This window comes from Haliotis asinina, chromosome 15 (genome assembly GCF_037392515.1).
Source record: "Haliotis asinina isolate JCU_RB_2024 chromosome 15, JCU_Hal_asi_v2, whole genome shotgun sequence".
Lineage (NCBI taxonomy): Eukaryota > Metazoa > Mollusca > Gastropoda > Lepetellida > Haliotidae > Haliotis > Haliotis asinina.
Genome location: NC_090294.1, coordinates 38977966 through 38996918, shown reverse-complemented (window position 1 = coordinate 38996918; position 18953 = coordinate 38977966). Strand labels below are relative to the sequence as shown.

At 42.1% G+C, this 18953-nt stretch overlaps 1 protein-coding gene across 1 annotated transcript; it reads right to left on the bottom strand.

The window, feature by feature from the left end:
• Nucleotides 1–358: 358 nt before the first annotated feature.
• On the bottom strand, nucleotides 359–17267 carry LOC137265355 (tyrosine-protein kinase Fer-like). Its single transcript, XM_067800743.1, has 5 exons — nucleotides 17174–17267; nucleotides 7717–7796; nucleotides 3955–4015; nucleotides 2374–2430; nucleotides 359–1134 (listed from the first exon to the last, which is right to left on the bottom strand). The coding sequence occupies exons 2-5, from the start codon at nucleotides 7782–7784 to the stop codon at nucleotides 976–978; spliced, it is 345 nt and encodes a 114-aa protein (XP_067656844.1). The 5' UTR covers nucleotides 7785–7796; nucleotides 17174–17267; the 3' UTR covers nucleotides 359–975.
• Nucleotides 17268–18953: the final 1686 nt, after the last annotated feature.

Genomic DNA, 18953 nt, shown 5'->3' with positions numbered 1-18953 from the left:
TGACATAGCTGTGATTGATGCTTTTAGGATTAGAGAGTCTTTCAAGGAAATTTATGATACACTGAAATGACGGAACTTCTTCACGTTTCCTCCCACCGAAGGCACGGGTTAGATTCTGGATTTGGTGTTCAGTTCTCCGTCATTACAGAGATAAGTGAGTGTATGAGTATGTTTTACGTCGCTATTAGCAATATTCCAGCGATATAACGGGGTGGAAACCAGACTGGGCTTCACACATTATACCAAAGTGGGGAATCGAACCCGGGTTTTAGACGTGACAAGCGAACGCTTTAACCACTAGGCTACACCCTTTGTAGAGCCCTAAAACACCCTGGTATAAATAAAAACAAGGCAGGCAGAGATGATAAAATGGTGATAACATTGTGATAACACATGCATAACAATTAGTAGCACTCGAATGACATAATGCATGTTCTTCATTTATTCCGAGGAACGTTTAAATGTGGGTTCGAATCCAAGATTCGGTTGGAATATCGCCTTTTCAAAATAATCTGGTTAAATGCGACATTCCTCACACATCAAACCAGCGTCCCTTTAATGAACTAGTAATAGTGCAAACACGCTTTAGCCCAATACACTCACTCATGCAAGCCACGAATAGCTGAGATACTCTACAAGGTTCAGCTATTCAATCTTTCATTCTTGTTATTATCTACATCCTTCAAACTACGATGACCAGTTCAGATAATCTTCATTCAAATACATATTCTGGGCCAATGTGCTTAGGAGGACAAACCTAAGCATGGATAGAATATACATGCACGATCAGGGCTAGTAAGCTTCATGCTTGCGCCCTGTTGATGAATATATGCAACAATATCCTGTTCCCTCACTGCGAGAAATCGCATTGACCATGCACGAACCTTGGACTTCCGGTTCCGGTGCATTTCCGGGTAACAAGTCTTTGGAATGAACACAAATATTTAAACTTTTAACACCAAATCCACTTCAATGTTACCACATCATGTCTGAACTAAACCTTGGGTGAAGTTGGAACGGAGTTGTTAGGTACACGTTATAATTAGGTAGACACGTGGTATAGTAATAGTGCAGCAGTTCCTCCACCGAGCTGTATACCACTCCATGATTACTCTCCAAGCAGTATTGTCCTTGCTGAAATTGAAGATAAATAACACTATAACCCAAAGTTTGTCGGTGTCAAAGATTGTGACTAAAATATACTTATGATCTTAAACATAGTCTACACTCTAATAATTTGTTTATTGTTTTACACTGCGTTGAGCAGATATAATCGAGTCTGGATCAGACAATCCTGTGACCTAATTCATTGATCTACGTAACTTGGGTACGATCACATGAGTCAACCAAGTCAGCCAACCTGAGCACCCGATCCCGTTAGTCGCCACTTACAAGCATGGGCTGTTGAAGACCAATATTGCTTAAATCGGCGTGAAACTAAACTCACTCACTCGTAATACAACGAAATCTGGGCATGAATCACTGTTGACCATTTACTTGTGATTAATTCATAATGGCATATATACTCGAATATCACACACACAAACACACATACAAACACACTCACGCACAACACACACAACAAACACACACGCACTACTCGTCGTGATGTGCTTGGAATATGTTGATATTGATTCTGATGTTGATAAATATAATCATTTCCTTTTCAGACCAAATAGGACAACTTAAGATTGACTTATTATTACGCAATATTACGATACCAGAAATGGGCTTCACACATTGTGCCCATGTGGGGAATCGAACTCGGGTCTGAGGCGTGACAAGCGAACGCTTTAACCACTTGGCTACCCTTGCGTTGTTTAGAATTGTCATGGTTTGTAGTACTGGTCAACAGGAGAACGAGATGTTGATTTGGGTAGGTATAAAAGCAAAGTCTTATGCAGAAGGACGTCATTTGACGTTGCTGACGTCAACACGTGACCCAAGCCTCACAGAGATATTTGCTGGTATCACACAGACTACCAAGATTTGGGACTTTATCTACAAATCGTTCGTATAACAACGTCATTCGTAAGCCTGTGGATTTACGATGGGCCGTAACGCCTCGAACGCTTGGTGAACCGTGACACTGATGATGCAAACGCAAAAACTCCACGGCTTATGGCGTCCACATTATCTCTGTCTCAGACAGAAAGTCCTTGATTTATGAACAATATGCTACAGCAAAAGCAACGCAACTCTAAAATTTTTGTCAAGTTTTCAAATAGTAGACAAGCATAAACGCTTACTTTTATGAGATTTCATTTGTTCGAAACTTGCGTTTCTTTTGCTGATCAGTATATAATGCATTAGCAACAGCATGCGTCTAATAGCTTGGGTATTCTCGTTTCCTGTCTGAATAATAATACTTACTACGTTTTCAATCCTGAATTTTCTTGGTTTATTATCAGCGTAGACGACTAGAACCTTCTGTAACAAAAAGAATGTATAATATTTGTGCTATGACCATTATCCTACAAAAAGTAGTAAAACTCGTGTGCAATGAATACAAATTATTTAAAGAGCACTCCAATGAAAAATGAAGACAATATTTGATTATGTATATCCTGTCTACTATAAGTTGTATACGTCGTTTTAATCGCTGTCAACAGAATGGCGCCTGCCTCTCGACTGGATTTTTAAAACCAGAAATACATATTATAAGCTTAAAACTTATATAAAATGGTTAATTATGTTTAAGTTGAGTGTGAAAACGATTCAGTGTATACTAGTTGAAATAAAGCAGTGAAAGTCGGTGAAATAAATGTCTACATGGTGAAATCAAAAACAGCTAACATTTTTCCACCACATGCGTCATATTATGACGTCATACGATTGTCAGCGGTACAGGTACACGGGGGAGAATTTGGGGGTTACCGTGGCAGCGGGTAAATTTTTTTTCCAAGTTGTGGCCCTCCTGTGAGGGGTGGCACGGAAACTTGTTGGTCATTGACCCATGAAAATAAAATATTTCACACGAAGCTAAGATAATATACATCATGCTGTCCTGTGCTCAAGAAAACTTTCATTAAGTACAGATTGAGTAGAACGGTGAAAACAAAACATGGAAAGTCGTCGAAAATATTACAGTAAATCGGATAAAAACCGCCACTGTGACGAACTGATCGTTAAAATGAAATGAATTAGGTTGATCTAACCCAACAACGTCAACATTACGATATCATACGACATAGTTCACTATATGCGGTAACTAAAACTGCATTATTCAACAAAACACTTCCTTGGTGCTGACTGTATTGTTATACAATGAAAGCAGTTTCTTCCTGCTCAGCTTGGGCAAAAGATTATCTTGTGTTTCAATTTACTCGTAGGATGTTTACGGCGTTTTAGTTTACAAATGTAGATTGATTTGTGTTGAAAATCGTTGAGTCGGTTATGTCAGACAAGCGAAGATCCGGGTTAGAATCGCTGACTTGGTTGACACATGTCATCGGTTCCCAATTGTGCAGATCGGTGTTCATTATTAATGTATGTTAATGACTGGATTGTCTGGTCCAGACTCGAGTATTTACAGACCGCCGCCATATAGCTTGAATATTGCCGAGTGCGGTGTAAAACTCAACTTACTCACGACGTTTCAGTTGAGTACAGGGGCGGGGTTAGGCTAGCCTAGTTGTTAAAGCTTCGCTCGTTATGTCGGGTTCGACTCTTTGGACCTGTTATACTGATTAAGTGGTGACTGAGGATTTGCCATAACAGACCGGATGACGTCTTCAGATCTTTCATATCGTCGCACTCAGCAATATTCCAGCTACATGTATATGATGGCGGACTGTTAAGCGGTTGTGTCTCTACCAGACAGCATCATGTAGCACGAAATTGGGATACGAAAACACATTTTCAGCTAGCCTGACCTAAGTATGGGCTGTTAAGGACAAATTTTAATCCACGGTTTCGTGGCCAAGAGAGGGATTAAGGAATTAAGCTACTGACATCTCCTTGTGTCCCGTCACGAACAAGGAACACGCCGTCCTCTGCAAGCCGTCTGATAATGCTGAAACATAAAACCACAAATTGGTTTACATAGCTGACCAAGCTTGTCTTCCGTTTTTACGAATAGGTTATCATTGAATAATAACCTAAAACATGTGATATGAGTCATAATCTCATTAAGTTTCATTTATTGTTGTATATTCGCCATTAGTTACATCAACAAATGACGTCATCACAGCGGACGTCAAAAAATGACGTCATGATGCAGTGGTTGTTGTGTCACTATTCACTTTCGTGATGAATCCTTCTGTACTGTGTTGCGATACCGGAGAACTGATAGAAAAAAACCCAAACAAGTGGATAAAAGTATGAGCACCGACAATGAGTAAGCATCTTGGTTCAGTGTGTGAAAACTATTTCAAGTATCTTCCCCCGAGATATAACGGTTACCTGACCTGACATGACCACCGGCCCACTCACTCGCCCAAAATCAACTTGTTTACGATCTGAATGGATGTAGGATGTGCATTATTATAAAAAATACATCTGTATCAAACTGGGGGCTTTCAGGTAACAATTTATGATACAGATGAAAAATATTGCTCTGTGACCCTCAACGCGACCATCATACTGATAAAACCGTTGGAACAGGAGAAGTCAATAGCCAGGGCGGCTATGAGTGAGTGAGTTAGCTTGGTTTTATGTCGCTTTTAGCAATATTCCGGCAAAGGACACCAGAAGTGGGCTTCACACAATGTAACCAGGTACGAAATCCAACTGAGTCTTTCATAAAGCTTCCTACTTGTTATACATGTGTGGGGAACAACAAGGAATGTTCTGAATTAGTGAGTGAGTGAGCTGAGTTTTACTCCGCACTCAGCAATATTCCAGGTATATGGCGGCGGTCTGTAAATACTCGAGTCTGGACCATACAATCCAGTGATCGACAACATGAGCATTGATCTGCGCCTTTGGAAACCGATGACATTTGTCAACCAAGATCCCGTTAGTCGCCTCTTACAACAAACATAGTCGCCTTTTATTTGCTGAAGGCCTATTCTACCCCGTACATTCACGGTTCTGAATTACTCCTGTAATTACTAACTATATGAATGTCAAGTTTCCAAAAGAGTTGCATTTTTGTGACACTGTTCGAAACTGGGACACTGTATGAAAGCTAGACGCTCTCCATCCATCCTGGCCTCGCCAGGGCTGCGTTTAACTAACCTAAGTGACGATTTGTTGCCTGCCGCGAGAACCAGGACGTAAATACGTTAGTAGATCATCTACACTTTCTTGTCCCATCAGGTCAGAAAAGTAATCAAGTTTCAGGTAGAACAATTATCATCGGGGACTTTATATTTAGCTGCACCGGTTCTTCCTTATCAGGCAGGAATACTATAAATGATCTTGTGTCACACAATCAGTTGTGTTTCGTCACCAAGGAAGACTTGTGTTTCAGTTCAGTTTTCGAAATCACTGATATGCAACAGAATGAATATTGCAATTTCGCTACTGCATACTTTCTTGGTGCATGCTGGGCACTCTGTCGCCGACACAGAAGCTAGATCTAGAGAAGCTGTTTTGTAAACGCTTGGTATTGGGGAGAGAATTCTTGAATATAATCTCATAACCTTATTACAAAATTGTAATACACTGATATGCTGGATGATTAATGATGACGTTCCCCTGTGCATATCGGGGAAGTTGGTTAGCCTAGTGGTTACAGCGTTCGCTCGCCACGCTGAAGACTGCGTGTTTAGGTCCCTGAAGAAGTCTGGTTACTGGTTTGCCAAGCCAAGGTTGATTGTTAAAAGCCACGCTGAAGACTGCGTGTTTAGGTCCCTGAAGAAGTCTGGTTACTGGTTTGCCAAGCCAAGGTTGATTGTTAAAAGCCACGCTGAAGACTGCGTGTTTAGGTCCCTGAAGAAGTCTGGTTACTGGTTTGCCAAGCCAAGGTTGATTGTTAAAAGCCACGCTGAAGACTGCGTGTTTAGGTCCCTGAAGAAGTCTGGTTACTGGTTTGCCAAGCCAAGGTTGATTGTTAAAAGCCACGCTGAAGACTGCGTGTTTAGGTCCCTGAAGAAGTCTGGTTACTGGTTTGCCAAGCCAAGGTTGATTGTTAAAAGCCACGCTGAAGACTGCGTGTCTAGGTCCCTGGTTACTGGTTTGCCAAGCCAAGGTTGATTGTTAAAAGCCACGCTGAAGACTGCGTGTCTAGGTCCCTGAAGAAGTCTGGTTACTGGTTTGCCAAGCCAAGGTTGATTGTTAAAAGCCACGCTGAAGACTGCGTGTCTAGGTCCCTGGTTACTGGTTTGCCAAGCCAAGGCTGAAGACCCGTGTTCGATTTCCTACCACATGGTTACAAAGTATGAAACCCATTTCATGATGGAATATAGCTAAAGGCGGTGTAAAACTAAACTCACCCATTCCTTTCCCTAGCTGGCGTGAGACAAGGAGAAAATCTGTCACCCTTCTTATTTGATGTTTTATAATGGGTTAGTGAGTGAGTTTAGTTTCACGCCGCACTCAGAAATATTCCACCTATATGGCCACGTTTTGCAACTAATTGAGTCTGGACCAAACAACCCAGTTGTCAAAAACATGAGCATCGATCTGCGCAATTGGGAACCGATGACATGTGTTAATGAAGTCAGCGAGGCTGACCACCCGATCCCATTATTCGCCTCTTACAACAAGCATGAGTTACTGAAGATCAAGTCTAAACCGGATCTTCACGGGTATTGTTTAATAATAGAACAAAATCTTATTGGAAACAGCTGAGAAAGAAATTATTCTAAGTGCAACAGGCTGATAGATTACAGCACCATATGGGGAAAATCAGACAATCAGAAGCTGGATATGCTTAGTTTATGTTTCATTCTACTGCCAGTTGTCTCCTTGACACAATAAAGGACCTAACCGTGAGTGCTGCTTCCGCAAAATGTTGAAGTGGACAGGTCAAGAGTCAGTGTGCCACATATATACATTTGTGTGTGCGTCTGTGTGTGCGTCTGTGTGCGCGTCTGTGTGTGCGTCTGTGTGTGCGTCTGTGTGTGCGTCTGTGTGTGCGCGGGCGTGTATGTGAGTGTGTAAATATGTACAGGTGTAGTCGCAGGTGTGTGTAGGTTTGGGGGAATGTGTGTGTGTGTGTCTGTATGTGTCTGAGCAGTTATGTGTGTACGTGTGAGTGTAGGTTTTGGTGTAAGTGTGTGTCTGTACAGGAATGGCTGTGTTTGTTTGTAAGTGTGAGTGCAAGTGTGTAGGCGTCAAGGCATGCGTCTGTACAGGTGTAGATGAAGGTTTGACTGTAGGTGAGTGTGGGAGTAGGTTTTGGTGTAAGTGTGTGTCTGTACAGGAATGGGTGCAGGTGTGTATGTAGGTATGAGTACAAGTGTATTTGTGTGAGTGCAGGTGTCTGTACAATTATGGGCGCAGGTGTTTATATAGACGTGAGTGCAGGTGTGTTTATGTGTAAGTGTCAGGGGAGTGGTCTGGCTAGGTGTAGATGTAGCTATGAGCTATGTGTGCGTGCGGGTCTGGGTTTTGGTGAAAGGGTGTGTGTCTGTTCTAGTGTTTAAAAGGTGTGAGTGCAGATGTATGTACAAGTGTGTGTGTAGGTGTGATTGCAGGTGTGTATGGGTGTGTGCAGTTGAGAGTGTAGGTGTCCGTAAGGTGTGCATGCAGGTGCGTGTACTATCCCCTCTTGTCTTGTGTCCCCTTGTGACGTGTTTGTCTGACCATTGTCTGACCATTACTCACTCATTTGCCTTGTCTCTGTCGGAGCTGTTGTAGTAGATGGCCGCCCAGTAGGAGTGGGAGTCAGACATGTTGTCATCACTCTGGAAGCCAACATATAACATTCCATTAGACTGACTTTACAGATAGTCATCCATGGCAGGATGACATCAACCGTCGTTGTTCATAATATCAACCCAGATCCATGATATGTGCATTAACTAGTACACTCACTCATACACAGAAATTACATTAACATGTAATTCTCATGAGATGATAATCAGTATACACTCGTGATTTTTTATGTCTCTTTTAGTGAGAGTGTTCTTATGGCTTGAGGCCGCTTTAGCAATATTCCAGGAACATCACGGCGGTGAACATCAGGCCTTCGACCCTCGGCCTTCTACGTGACGCGCGAACGCATAAACCACAGAGCTACCCCACCGACCTTACGACCCTTTAACATGATCGTAAAATAAATAGCTACTGAAGATCTTACTATCGCGATCTTCATACAACATTGTTACCTGTTTGCAATTTTACTAGCAGTAGGCATCGTTGTAGGTAAACTGACGCACTAAAGAAAGTACACAGTTCTTGCTTTGGGAGCACGTACAACCTGTTTGTGACTTGTAAGTCAAACAAGGTTATATTTCCTGTTGATGTTTAATGAGAGAATTGAACTCAAAGGTAACTACTGGTACTGTTGGTTTTGAAAGATTCGGAATTAGATAGTCCCTAGAAAGCTGTTGGCACCTGCATAAGAGCAATATGGGAACCATTCGTGGCCGTTTTTGTTTCTAAATCTTCTTGCCAAGTTTGGTGTTAAAACGAATATTTTTGTCATCAGCTTCAATTAGATCCCCGCCACTATCCAATAATGTTCTCGATTCCAGGATTCCAGGATTCCAGGATTCCAGGATTCCAGTATTCCAGGATACGTGAGTGAGCAATTACTGCAACCAATACTGATGACACGTAACAACAGTGACACCATTCACCACGTCACTGACATTTATTGTGGCTGCTACCACTTATTAGTTCCCGATACAGCTCCTTCTGTTACCTAAAACGATACAGTTGACTTTTTCCCCTGCGTGTGTTTGTGACGCAGGGAAGGGCTTACTTTCATACGAGTACCTGTATCACTATTTGATTCATAGTCCATGTCCGTGAAACAATCGGAATCATACAGTCGACTCTTCCTTTTAGCAGAGATGCCTTATTAATATGGATATGGTCTACCTATTTTTACGAGTTCACATATCAATGGTATGGGTGTTAAACACATGCATATAGAAACACAATGGGAAATTACACACAAGGATAGAGTGAGTGAGGGGGTATGGCTTTACACCACTAGAATCCAGCACTATTATGACAAGGGACAACAGAAATGCTGTTACACATTTCCGATAGGGACAGGTTAAGGGTTAAAGGAACACTGCACTGAGCACACTTCCTAAAGTGAGTGAGTGAGTGAGTGAGTGAGTGAGTGAGTTGGGTTTCAAGCCCCTTTTGATAATATTCAAGCAATATCACGGCGGGGATCACCAGAAATCAGCTTCACACATTGTACCCAAGTGGGGAATCGAACACGGGTCTTCGGCGTGTCGAACCAACGCTTTAACAAGTAGGCTAAGTAACCATACAGTATACTGATGTTAATCAAAGTACACATTAGGTATTGTGAAAACAACAACAACAACAACAATAACAACAACAACAGCAGCAGCAGCAGCAGCAACAACAACATGAAACAACCAACCAAAAAACACCAACAAACAACAACAATATAAAACAGGCAAACTAAAACCAACAACAACAAGAAAGAAAGAAAGAAAGAAAAAACCACAGTACATATTTGTGAAATGTATTTCGATTATGACTAACAAGCCACCAACATGTTCGTCATAGTTAATGTACGTGATCTCGATTGTTTACGATAATACGCAGGGCCTAGATTTTCGGAGCTCTCTTAGCGCTAAGACAGTCGTAAGCGTCATGCATTAACATTAACTTACGACTATCTTAGCGCTAAGATAGCTTCGAAAATCTAGCCCCAGGCCGTTTTCTACCGTGGGGCTGACATGGAAACGGAAATATTATTCCACGCTAGGGTTCAAAGCAAGGACGATCCGCTCCTAGATCTACTGACCCCCAACTGACTTTCTCGTGGGTGTCCCAGTTTCTAGCAATCTATCACACCCTACTCGGATATCCTGTTTAGCTGGAAACACACTGACTGTTGTCTGTGAATAAACGTTAAATTAAGGAAATATTACTATCATATAGAGGACGATATTTGATGAATACGCGAGTAAGGTTTTACGACGGTCGCCGCTTTTAGCAATATCCGTCCTTGAGGATGAAGAGCACTATTTCATGTCTTGTACTAAATATTCAGAAGCAAGGCAACCCTTATTTAACCCTTTTTCATATCCAGTTAATAAATCCCAAAGTCTTACTACAACAGAAAAATAATAACTTCGTGTTTAAAAATAATCAACCAAATTGTATAGAAACAATCTGCTACTGTAAACAAATATAGTAGATCTCTATATCGTCCATTAGTATACACATTTGTAGTATTATAAGTTTTGTTACTGTAATTCATTATATATCTGTGTATGTAGTATCTCGAATACTATCACTGTCTCGAATACTATCAGTCTCGAATACTATCACTGTCTCTGTCTCGAATACTATCAATGCTTCGAATACTATCACTGTCTCGAATACTATCACTGTCTCGAATACTATCACTGTCTCTGTCTCGAATACTACCACTGTCTCGAATACTATCTCTGTCTCGAATCCTATAACTGTCTCGAATACAATCACAGCTGTTGTAAATGTAACAATCCTGGACATGCTATTATTTCGGATTAAACTAATACACAAAAAACACATGTAGTATAGACAGGAACTGTTCCCTGATGAAATCTCCCAGGTGATGACCTTAACTCTTTATCAGTCCAACTGTCTAAAATGTCTTCAAACATTGAGGAGGTAAAGCACATTTGGAGATGTTATGTGGTTTTGACACCCTGAACTTTTATTAGAGGCTTCAAATGTTACCTTGTTCAAATATAAAAATGTCCATGTATTAAATCTGTAATAAAACACCTGAAAATTGATTAGATCTATTGCAGATATAAGTAATTATTCCAAAACATGTCATCATATTTATATTAACCCAATTTCAAATGAATTTTGTGTATTACTATAGTTTCCTCACATTGTTTCCATGTGAATATACTGCACATAATTTGTGAAATTGTTATAATATAGATCATTATATATGTACATATAATATGTGTACATATATAGTATTTCTATATCTTTGTGCCTACTGAGTTTTATTTGTAGTTTATAGAATACTGCCACTGTTTCGTCATGGAATGCTATGTCTAAAATAACCCGTGAAAGCCCCGGGGTAGAATAGGCCTTCAGCAACCCATGCTTGCCATAAGAGGCGACTCTGCTCGTCTTACGAGGCGACTAACGGGATCGGGTGGTCAGGCTCGCTGATTTGGTTGACACATGTCATTGGTTCCCATTTGTGCAGATCGATGCTCATGTTGTTGGTCACTGGATTGTCTGGTCCAGACTCGATTATTTACAGACCGCCATCATATAGCTGGAAATATTGCTAAGTGCGGCGTACAATTAAACTCACTCACTTTGGGGTCATGAACGAACGCTTTAACCACCAAGCTATCCAATCACTCGCCCAAGACCCGGGTTCGATTTCCAACATGGGTACAATGTGTGAAGCCCATTTCTGGCGTCCCCAGCTGTGATATTGCTGGAATATTGCTAAAAGCGGTGTAAAACCCAACTCACTCACTCAGTACTCAAACGTTATAATGAGTCCAAGATTCGAATCTGAGACAACGCCAACATTGTTGATAAACGCTGGGATGAAATTGGATAGTAATGACTGAAGACATATCCCTTTTGAAAAGTACACAGCCGTATCAGGAAGTGGTTACTCGAAAACAGCTATAAACAGTTATTGTAATTACAGTGAAACTCAGTCGGATCAATTTTCCCTATTCAAATGTAAAGACGAGGAAGCGTGATCACAACAGACTGAGAAGACACTGTCAAACACATACAGTGGTGTGTGTGTGTGTGTGTATTTGTGCGTGTGTGTGTGTTTGTGTGATGACATTCACCACCACCACCACCACCATCATCATCATCATCATCATCATCATCATCATCATCATCATCATCATCGTCGTCGTCGTCGTCGTCACCACCACCACCATCATCGTCGTTGTCGTCGTCGTCGTCGTCGTCACCACCACCACCATCATCGTCGTCGTCGTCACCACCACCATCATCGTCGTCGTCGTCGTCACCACCACCATCATCGTCGTCCTCGTCGTCGTCATCGTCGTCGTCGTCGTCACCACCACCACCATCATCATCGTCGTCGTCGTCGTCACCACCACCACCACCATCATCGTCGTCCTCGTCGTCGTCACCACCACCATCATCGTCGTCCTCGTCGTCATCATCGTCGTCGTCGTCGTCGTCACCACCACCACCATCATCATCGTCGTTGTCGTCGTCGTCACCACCACCACCACCATCATCGTCGTCGTCGTCACCACCACCACCATCATCATCATCGTTGTCGTCGTCGTCGTCACCACCACCACCACCATCATCGTCGTTGTCGTCGTCGTCACACCACCATCTTCGTCGTCCTCGTCGTCGTCCTCATCGTCGTCGTCGTCGTCGTCATCATCATCATCATCCAGACACCCACTCACCCTAGCCATAAATTATGAAGTTCCCTAAGCGTGATCGATGCTATGGTAGCTATGAGGGTAAAGCGTTCGATCGTCACGCCTAAGATGGGTTCCCCACAATATACGAAGCACATTTCTGGTGTTCCCCGCCGTGATATGGGCTGGATATTGCTGAAAGCAGCGATTAATGTAAACAACACCTTTCAGCCTTGTTTCAGGCTCACCAGGGTCTCAGTAATTGACAGTGGATGGACGTACCAAGTCTCCCAGGTCCATCCAAGCCTGACTACCTTCAGTCGCCTCTATCACAAATCCTCACTAGAGTACAACACCTCCATATACATCAGTTCAACATTCCTATCATTCACCCCTAAAAGCACCCCTGTATCAGTCCGGAACCCCTACCATGTACATATCTATATTGGCCTACACGCATGTACACGCTGTAAACGACAGAATAACTGACGGGTACAAAAATCACTAGAAACTCTTTCGGTGCCACCAAATGAAATTATTTTGGAGAATTCAACGTGGGTTAAGTATTTGCAAAAGAATATGGAAATATGTAAATGATAATTTTCAATGCTTCCCTACAGAAATATACTAAATCATATTCCACGCATATATCGCTTTATGTTTTAGTGTTGACCGGAAGCAATACCGCAGTAAACAGGGTTTTATGAAATTATGGACTGTTTAGCCCAGTTCTGGTCGATACGGGCTAACCATGTACCTCCACTTTAGTGAAACGTTAGTCAGCACTACAGCTATGCAACCCTACAATAGTCAGTAACTCTACTATCACACAAACACTATCATTCGTTTCTCCAACCCGACCCATAGTCCACCACTCTGCCACGAACCCCGCACCAAGTCCAGGTTCCCACCATGCACTCAACCTCAAGGTCCCCAACACGGTCCACGGCCTTACCTCTTACCTATGTGAATTCCTGACATCAATGCTGTAAGAAATGCTAATGTTTCTTTCAGCTCGGAGGCTAAAACTTACAGTTTTCAATATCTTAACCGGTCCGTGAAGGTCCGGGGTAGAATAGGCCATCAGCAACCCATGTTTACCATAAAAGGCGACTATGCTTATCGTAAGAGGCGACTAACGGGATCGAGTGGTCAGACTCACTGACTTGGTTGACACACGTCATCGGTTCCCAATATTGCTGAGTGTGGTGTAAAAGTACAATCACTCACTCACTCAGTCAGTATCTTAAGCATGTATTATATTCAAAAGAAGTGACTGTAATTATTCCGAAATCTTCAAAGAAACTACAGCTTTTTAATCAGGAAAGAATAACATATTACATCGTTTAATCAATTTTGGTTTACTTTTTAACTGGTTTGTGTATTGAGACAGGTACCCGGGTCCATCTAATTACTCACCCGTCCAGGATAGACGGGCTACCCGTCCCAGCCCTAATACCCTATCTCCATTAGCGTGCGCGTTCAGATCTAATTTTAGACATTTGGAATGTTCTCAGTGAAACTTGACCCCGGCACCAGTGCTCTCATTAAAAGGCCTTCAGCTGGGATGACATGACAATGCAGTTGTGACATTCCCGACTTCCAGGTAGAATCACCACGGATCGGAGCGCGTGTCGTCGAATACAGCTGTGTCGCAGTCACAAAACCACATTATTTTTCCTTCCGCCCAGCACTTTCCAAGGGCCATAAAGATGCAAGTCTAGACTTCTTCAGATGCTGAATCTCTCATCTCACTGGGGCTTGTTTTCAATTTAATTTGTATAAAATTTAATTTGTTTCTGTCAAAATTATACGCAATTCAGAGACTTGTCGTTTGTTTACCTCAGAAACCGTATATATGTATACAGGGGTCTACAGTGAAAGATATATTGAGGCGAAGTATATAGTGACAGTAGGAAATATCAATAAAGGACCTGTACGAGTTTCTAGGATAATCATGAAACACACCAACTATACGTTCCAAGGTTTCCAAGTTTTTAATCTAAACTCTGCAATCAGGAACACTATGCTACAACGTACAATAGGCCGCCTTCGAGGTGTAGTAGTGTGGTGGACGAGCTGGCCAAAGCGCCAGACTAGTGATTCAGCGAGGTTGAGGTGTCGGGATCGAGCCCATCTGTGACCAGGTATAAAAACCTTGGAGTCAACTTTGTGTGCAGACTCTTTCCGTGTTGTCACAACCCCAAGTGTGCAGTACATAACCCCGTGCACTTAAAACAACCCACGAATCCGTTGGTATATGACCAGATGGTGGCCACATGAACACGTGCATACACCTAGTTGCCGGTACAACAACGTGCAGTAAACTTGGACAAAGTGCTGTGACTATGTGCCCCAGTCGACCAAGCGGTGAATTGGTACCTCGTTAGGATGAGAGAGAGACTGGCGTTCGCGGCGTTAATGGGAACAAGAAGGTGGGATCGCCTCGGAAGCAGTGTCATGAGTCTGAGTTGAGTATTCATGCTTATCTGCAGCACGGTACCTTAAAACCAGCTTAAGTCTGGGCCAGTAAAAGCAACTACGCATACACACGAATGCACGTCGTCATATGAGCGAAATAGCGAAATATTCTTAAGTGCGACGTTAATGCGACAAGCATGGAATTCTGAAGACCAAAATGTGTGAGATCGGCCTAAATTCTGATTTCCCTCTCACTTCAACCAGCTCGCTGTAATTAGGAGATAAACATCATGTGTTGAAGCACGGGAAGGCAGTTGGAACCGACGGCGTCAGCCGGAGGTTTCAAAATAAATATTCCCGTGCTTCAAATACTCAATAACACCCGGAAATTGGCCAACACATGATGTTTATCGACACTGTACACTAAAACGTAAACCAAAGGGTTTTACTGTGTGCACTCGTTTACGTCGATACAGCAGTGAAGTGTCACCAGTTGGCCGTTTCAGCTGGTTCCCGCTACGATATGATTTGAATGATGTCACCACTGTTGATGACACAACAAAACAATTGTTTGCTATGTTTTTACGTGTCAATACGCAGTGAATAGTCTTGCAGTTTCCGGGAATCTAATACTATTTGATCATGTTTTTTATAGGACACGTTTGGTTTACCATGTTATTTAAATACGCACTTCAACACAAGCGGTGGGGGTAGTCTAACGGTTAAAGCGTTCGCTCCTCACGTAGAAAGGCCGGGTTCGATTACCCACAGGGGGACAATGTGTGCAGCCCACCTCTGGTGTCCCCCGCCGTGATATTGTTGGAATATTGCTAAAAGAGGCATAAAAGTGAGCTCACTCACTCACTCATTCACTTGAACACTTGCCTTCCGTTTTCGGTTTTGGAATGAACAAAGGTAGTGCCACGCTGTCTGCTGAGAAATTCGTCCATTATACGCGTCCCATTGAATACTAATACCAAAACAGCAAGAACAAAAGTTCCCTTTCATAGAGTCACACAGTTCACGGACAGAGACAATGCAACCGACACTCGCACAGACAGAGACAGATTGACAGACATATGTCACAGTAAAGTATAAGAGGGCAAATTCATAGACATACTTTTTACACTCTAATGGATAGACAGATGCCCGGACGGACACAAAGACAAACCGACAGATACTAAGTCACACATAACCACGGACAGTAAAACAAATACGGAAATATAGTACACACTCAGACCTGTTAAACAGACACACTCCACCAGCAGGGAAATGTACATACATACATCCATCCATCCATCCATTCATCCATCCATCCATCCATCCATCCATCCATACATACATACATACATACATACATACATACATACATACATACATACATACATACATACATACATACATACGATAAAAGGGCATAAGGCATGTAGAACAGACACAACACACGTGAAACAGACACATGACACATGAAACAGAAACATAACGCACGTAAAGCAGACTCGAAACACGTGAAACAAACATAACACGCATGAAAGGGACACAAAGCACGTGAAACAGACTCGACACACGTAAGACAGACACAACAAATGAGAAACAGACAAATAATGCATGAAACAACACACAACATGTGAAAACATAACACGCGTGAAACAGCCACAACACATGTAACAGCCACAACACACATGTAACAGACACAACACACATGTAACAGACACTACATGTAACAGACACAACACATATGTAACAGACACAACATACATGAAACCAAAACACGTGTAACAGACACAACACACATGAAACAAACACCACAGATGTAACACAGCCACAAAAAAAGACATGGCACAAGACACAGCATAACAAACATGCTTAAGACGTGACATACAAACATGACGCATGTTAAGCTGACATAACACATATAGCCTGCATCCATTTACTGTTAAACACATTCTATTGACATAAACACAGACGTTCATATACATCTCCATAACTAAACACACACCCGTGAACACGTTAACCAACTTTACTCTTACGCCAAGGGAACATTAAATACGTGTTCTCCCCGTCTGTTAAAACAAAATGCATCAATGTCTGTCTCAACTTAGTGAATACTATTGACAAACCGCCATAAGACATGCCAAACACCCAGTATTCAATCGAGCAAAGCCCGGCGTCTCCACACTGGGTTCAACTGAATATAACTCTCATGCTTGACGAGGTAAGTGGGGATTGACCTCACTCCCCTCTGCCCCCCGACTGAATATTTTGATCCTTCTAAAATCAGAAACTCCAATTAAACGAATTAATATTCTACTCACCTACAAATGTCTCATGATAGTCTCCGAGATAGACTGGCCTATTTCTCCCACTAAGGAAGTTGTGACTACTCGATATGAAAACCGAATAGTGAATGAGCGCCGGTGCTAAATATAATGGGATGAGTTGTCTCCCTTGATATATCTGCACGTATCTTTTCAAGTTCAAGTGCGGTGTCAAATTGGCAACACGTGGCAATACTGGCGGGTGTGATGAGTTATATCTGGACACAGGGTGTGTCGGACACAGCTGTACGTGAATCACCTGTCGAGATCCTGAATCTTGAATCCTGAATCCTGAATCACCTAACGTTGAAGCTAGTCGAATGCTTGCCAATGTGCTTTAGTGTTCGTCAGTTCGGCTTTGCTTGTTCATTACAGCTATATGCTGGCAGTCTTTGAAGAGTCGAGTTTGGAGCAGACAATCCAGTGATCATCAGCATCAAGACCGATATACGCATTTGGGATACTTTGACAACCACTTGCGCCAACCAGCCTGACCACCTGACCCCACTAGTCGCCTTTTACAACAAGCATGGGTTACTGAAGACCAACTCTGACCCATTATTCCGTTTAGTATTTCAATTATCGAGACTGGTTGTCGATAGTATGCCGAACATCCATGTATAGACCATATACTGGGGTCTTCGGGTTATATCATACTGGTCGGGTTCCAGTTCCAAAGACCTGGATTATTGCTCATGCTATCGTCCACTAGTTTGCCCTAAACCAATGCTGAACACTACCGTGTGTGTATTAAACCTATTACTTTAATTTTGTCAAATTGAATTACTAATATAATGAGCGAGTGAGTCTGATTTTACGTCGATTTTAGTATTGTTCCGGCACCAGAATTTGGCTGCACACATTGTGCCCATCTCGATAATCCATCACGGGTTTTCAGCGAGACGAGCGAACGCTTTAACCACTAGGCTACCCTACCACCCACTGGTATAATGAGGTAGAAGGAGGTGTCAACCTGAATATCGATATGCTCCGCAAAGTGTTCACGTCGGGTTTTACGTTTGTAAGTCTATACAGTCAAATGCTCCTTCGCGTCATTTTTGCTGCATGATTTCATCCGCGATAATAATTTCTCCAGCTGCTTATTTAAACAGCACACAAGATGAACAATCCATTGACATACCTCCACCCATTCTGTCAACAAGTTTGGCAATACAAATGCAAACATGTAGCTTTTCAAGGGTCGGAATCACTTAAATAATCTCGAAGCGGGTTTAAATTTATCTGGAACTGACTGCATATACATTCAATTTCTGTAGGCACTAGTTGTGATTCAGATGTAGTGTGTCTAACAGTCCCTGAAATATATTTATATTATTTTAATTTCCGCCCTGCCCTTTCTGCAATGCTAAAGCCAGGAATGATGCAAATCTAGATTTCCCCAGGTTCTGAATCTTCTACCCGCGTGGGTATCCTTTTCTGTTTAAATGGATCTTTTTGTTTTTAAGAAAATTATATATATTCAGGGATTAAGCGCCAGTCTAATCTTGATCCCTACGCCATTTTGATTTCCTCAAGTTTTGAATTCTACACCTCATTACATTTTTTCAACTTAAATCGTATGATTATTTTATCAAAATTATATATATTTATTCAGAGAAGTCTAATTCATGTCCTAAGCACTGGATAGCCCAACGTTATCTGTGCTCTCATTGTTATGCGGGTCGAACAAACTTCCTCATTAGATGAAATAATGTGTTGCACTTTCAGAGGGGAAGCGCACTCGGACTGGTAACATTTCCGTATGCCCATATGTGAA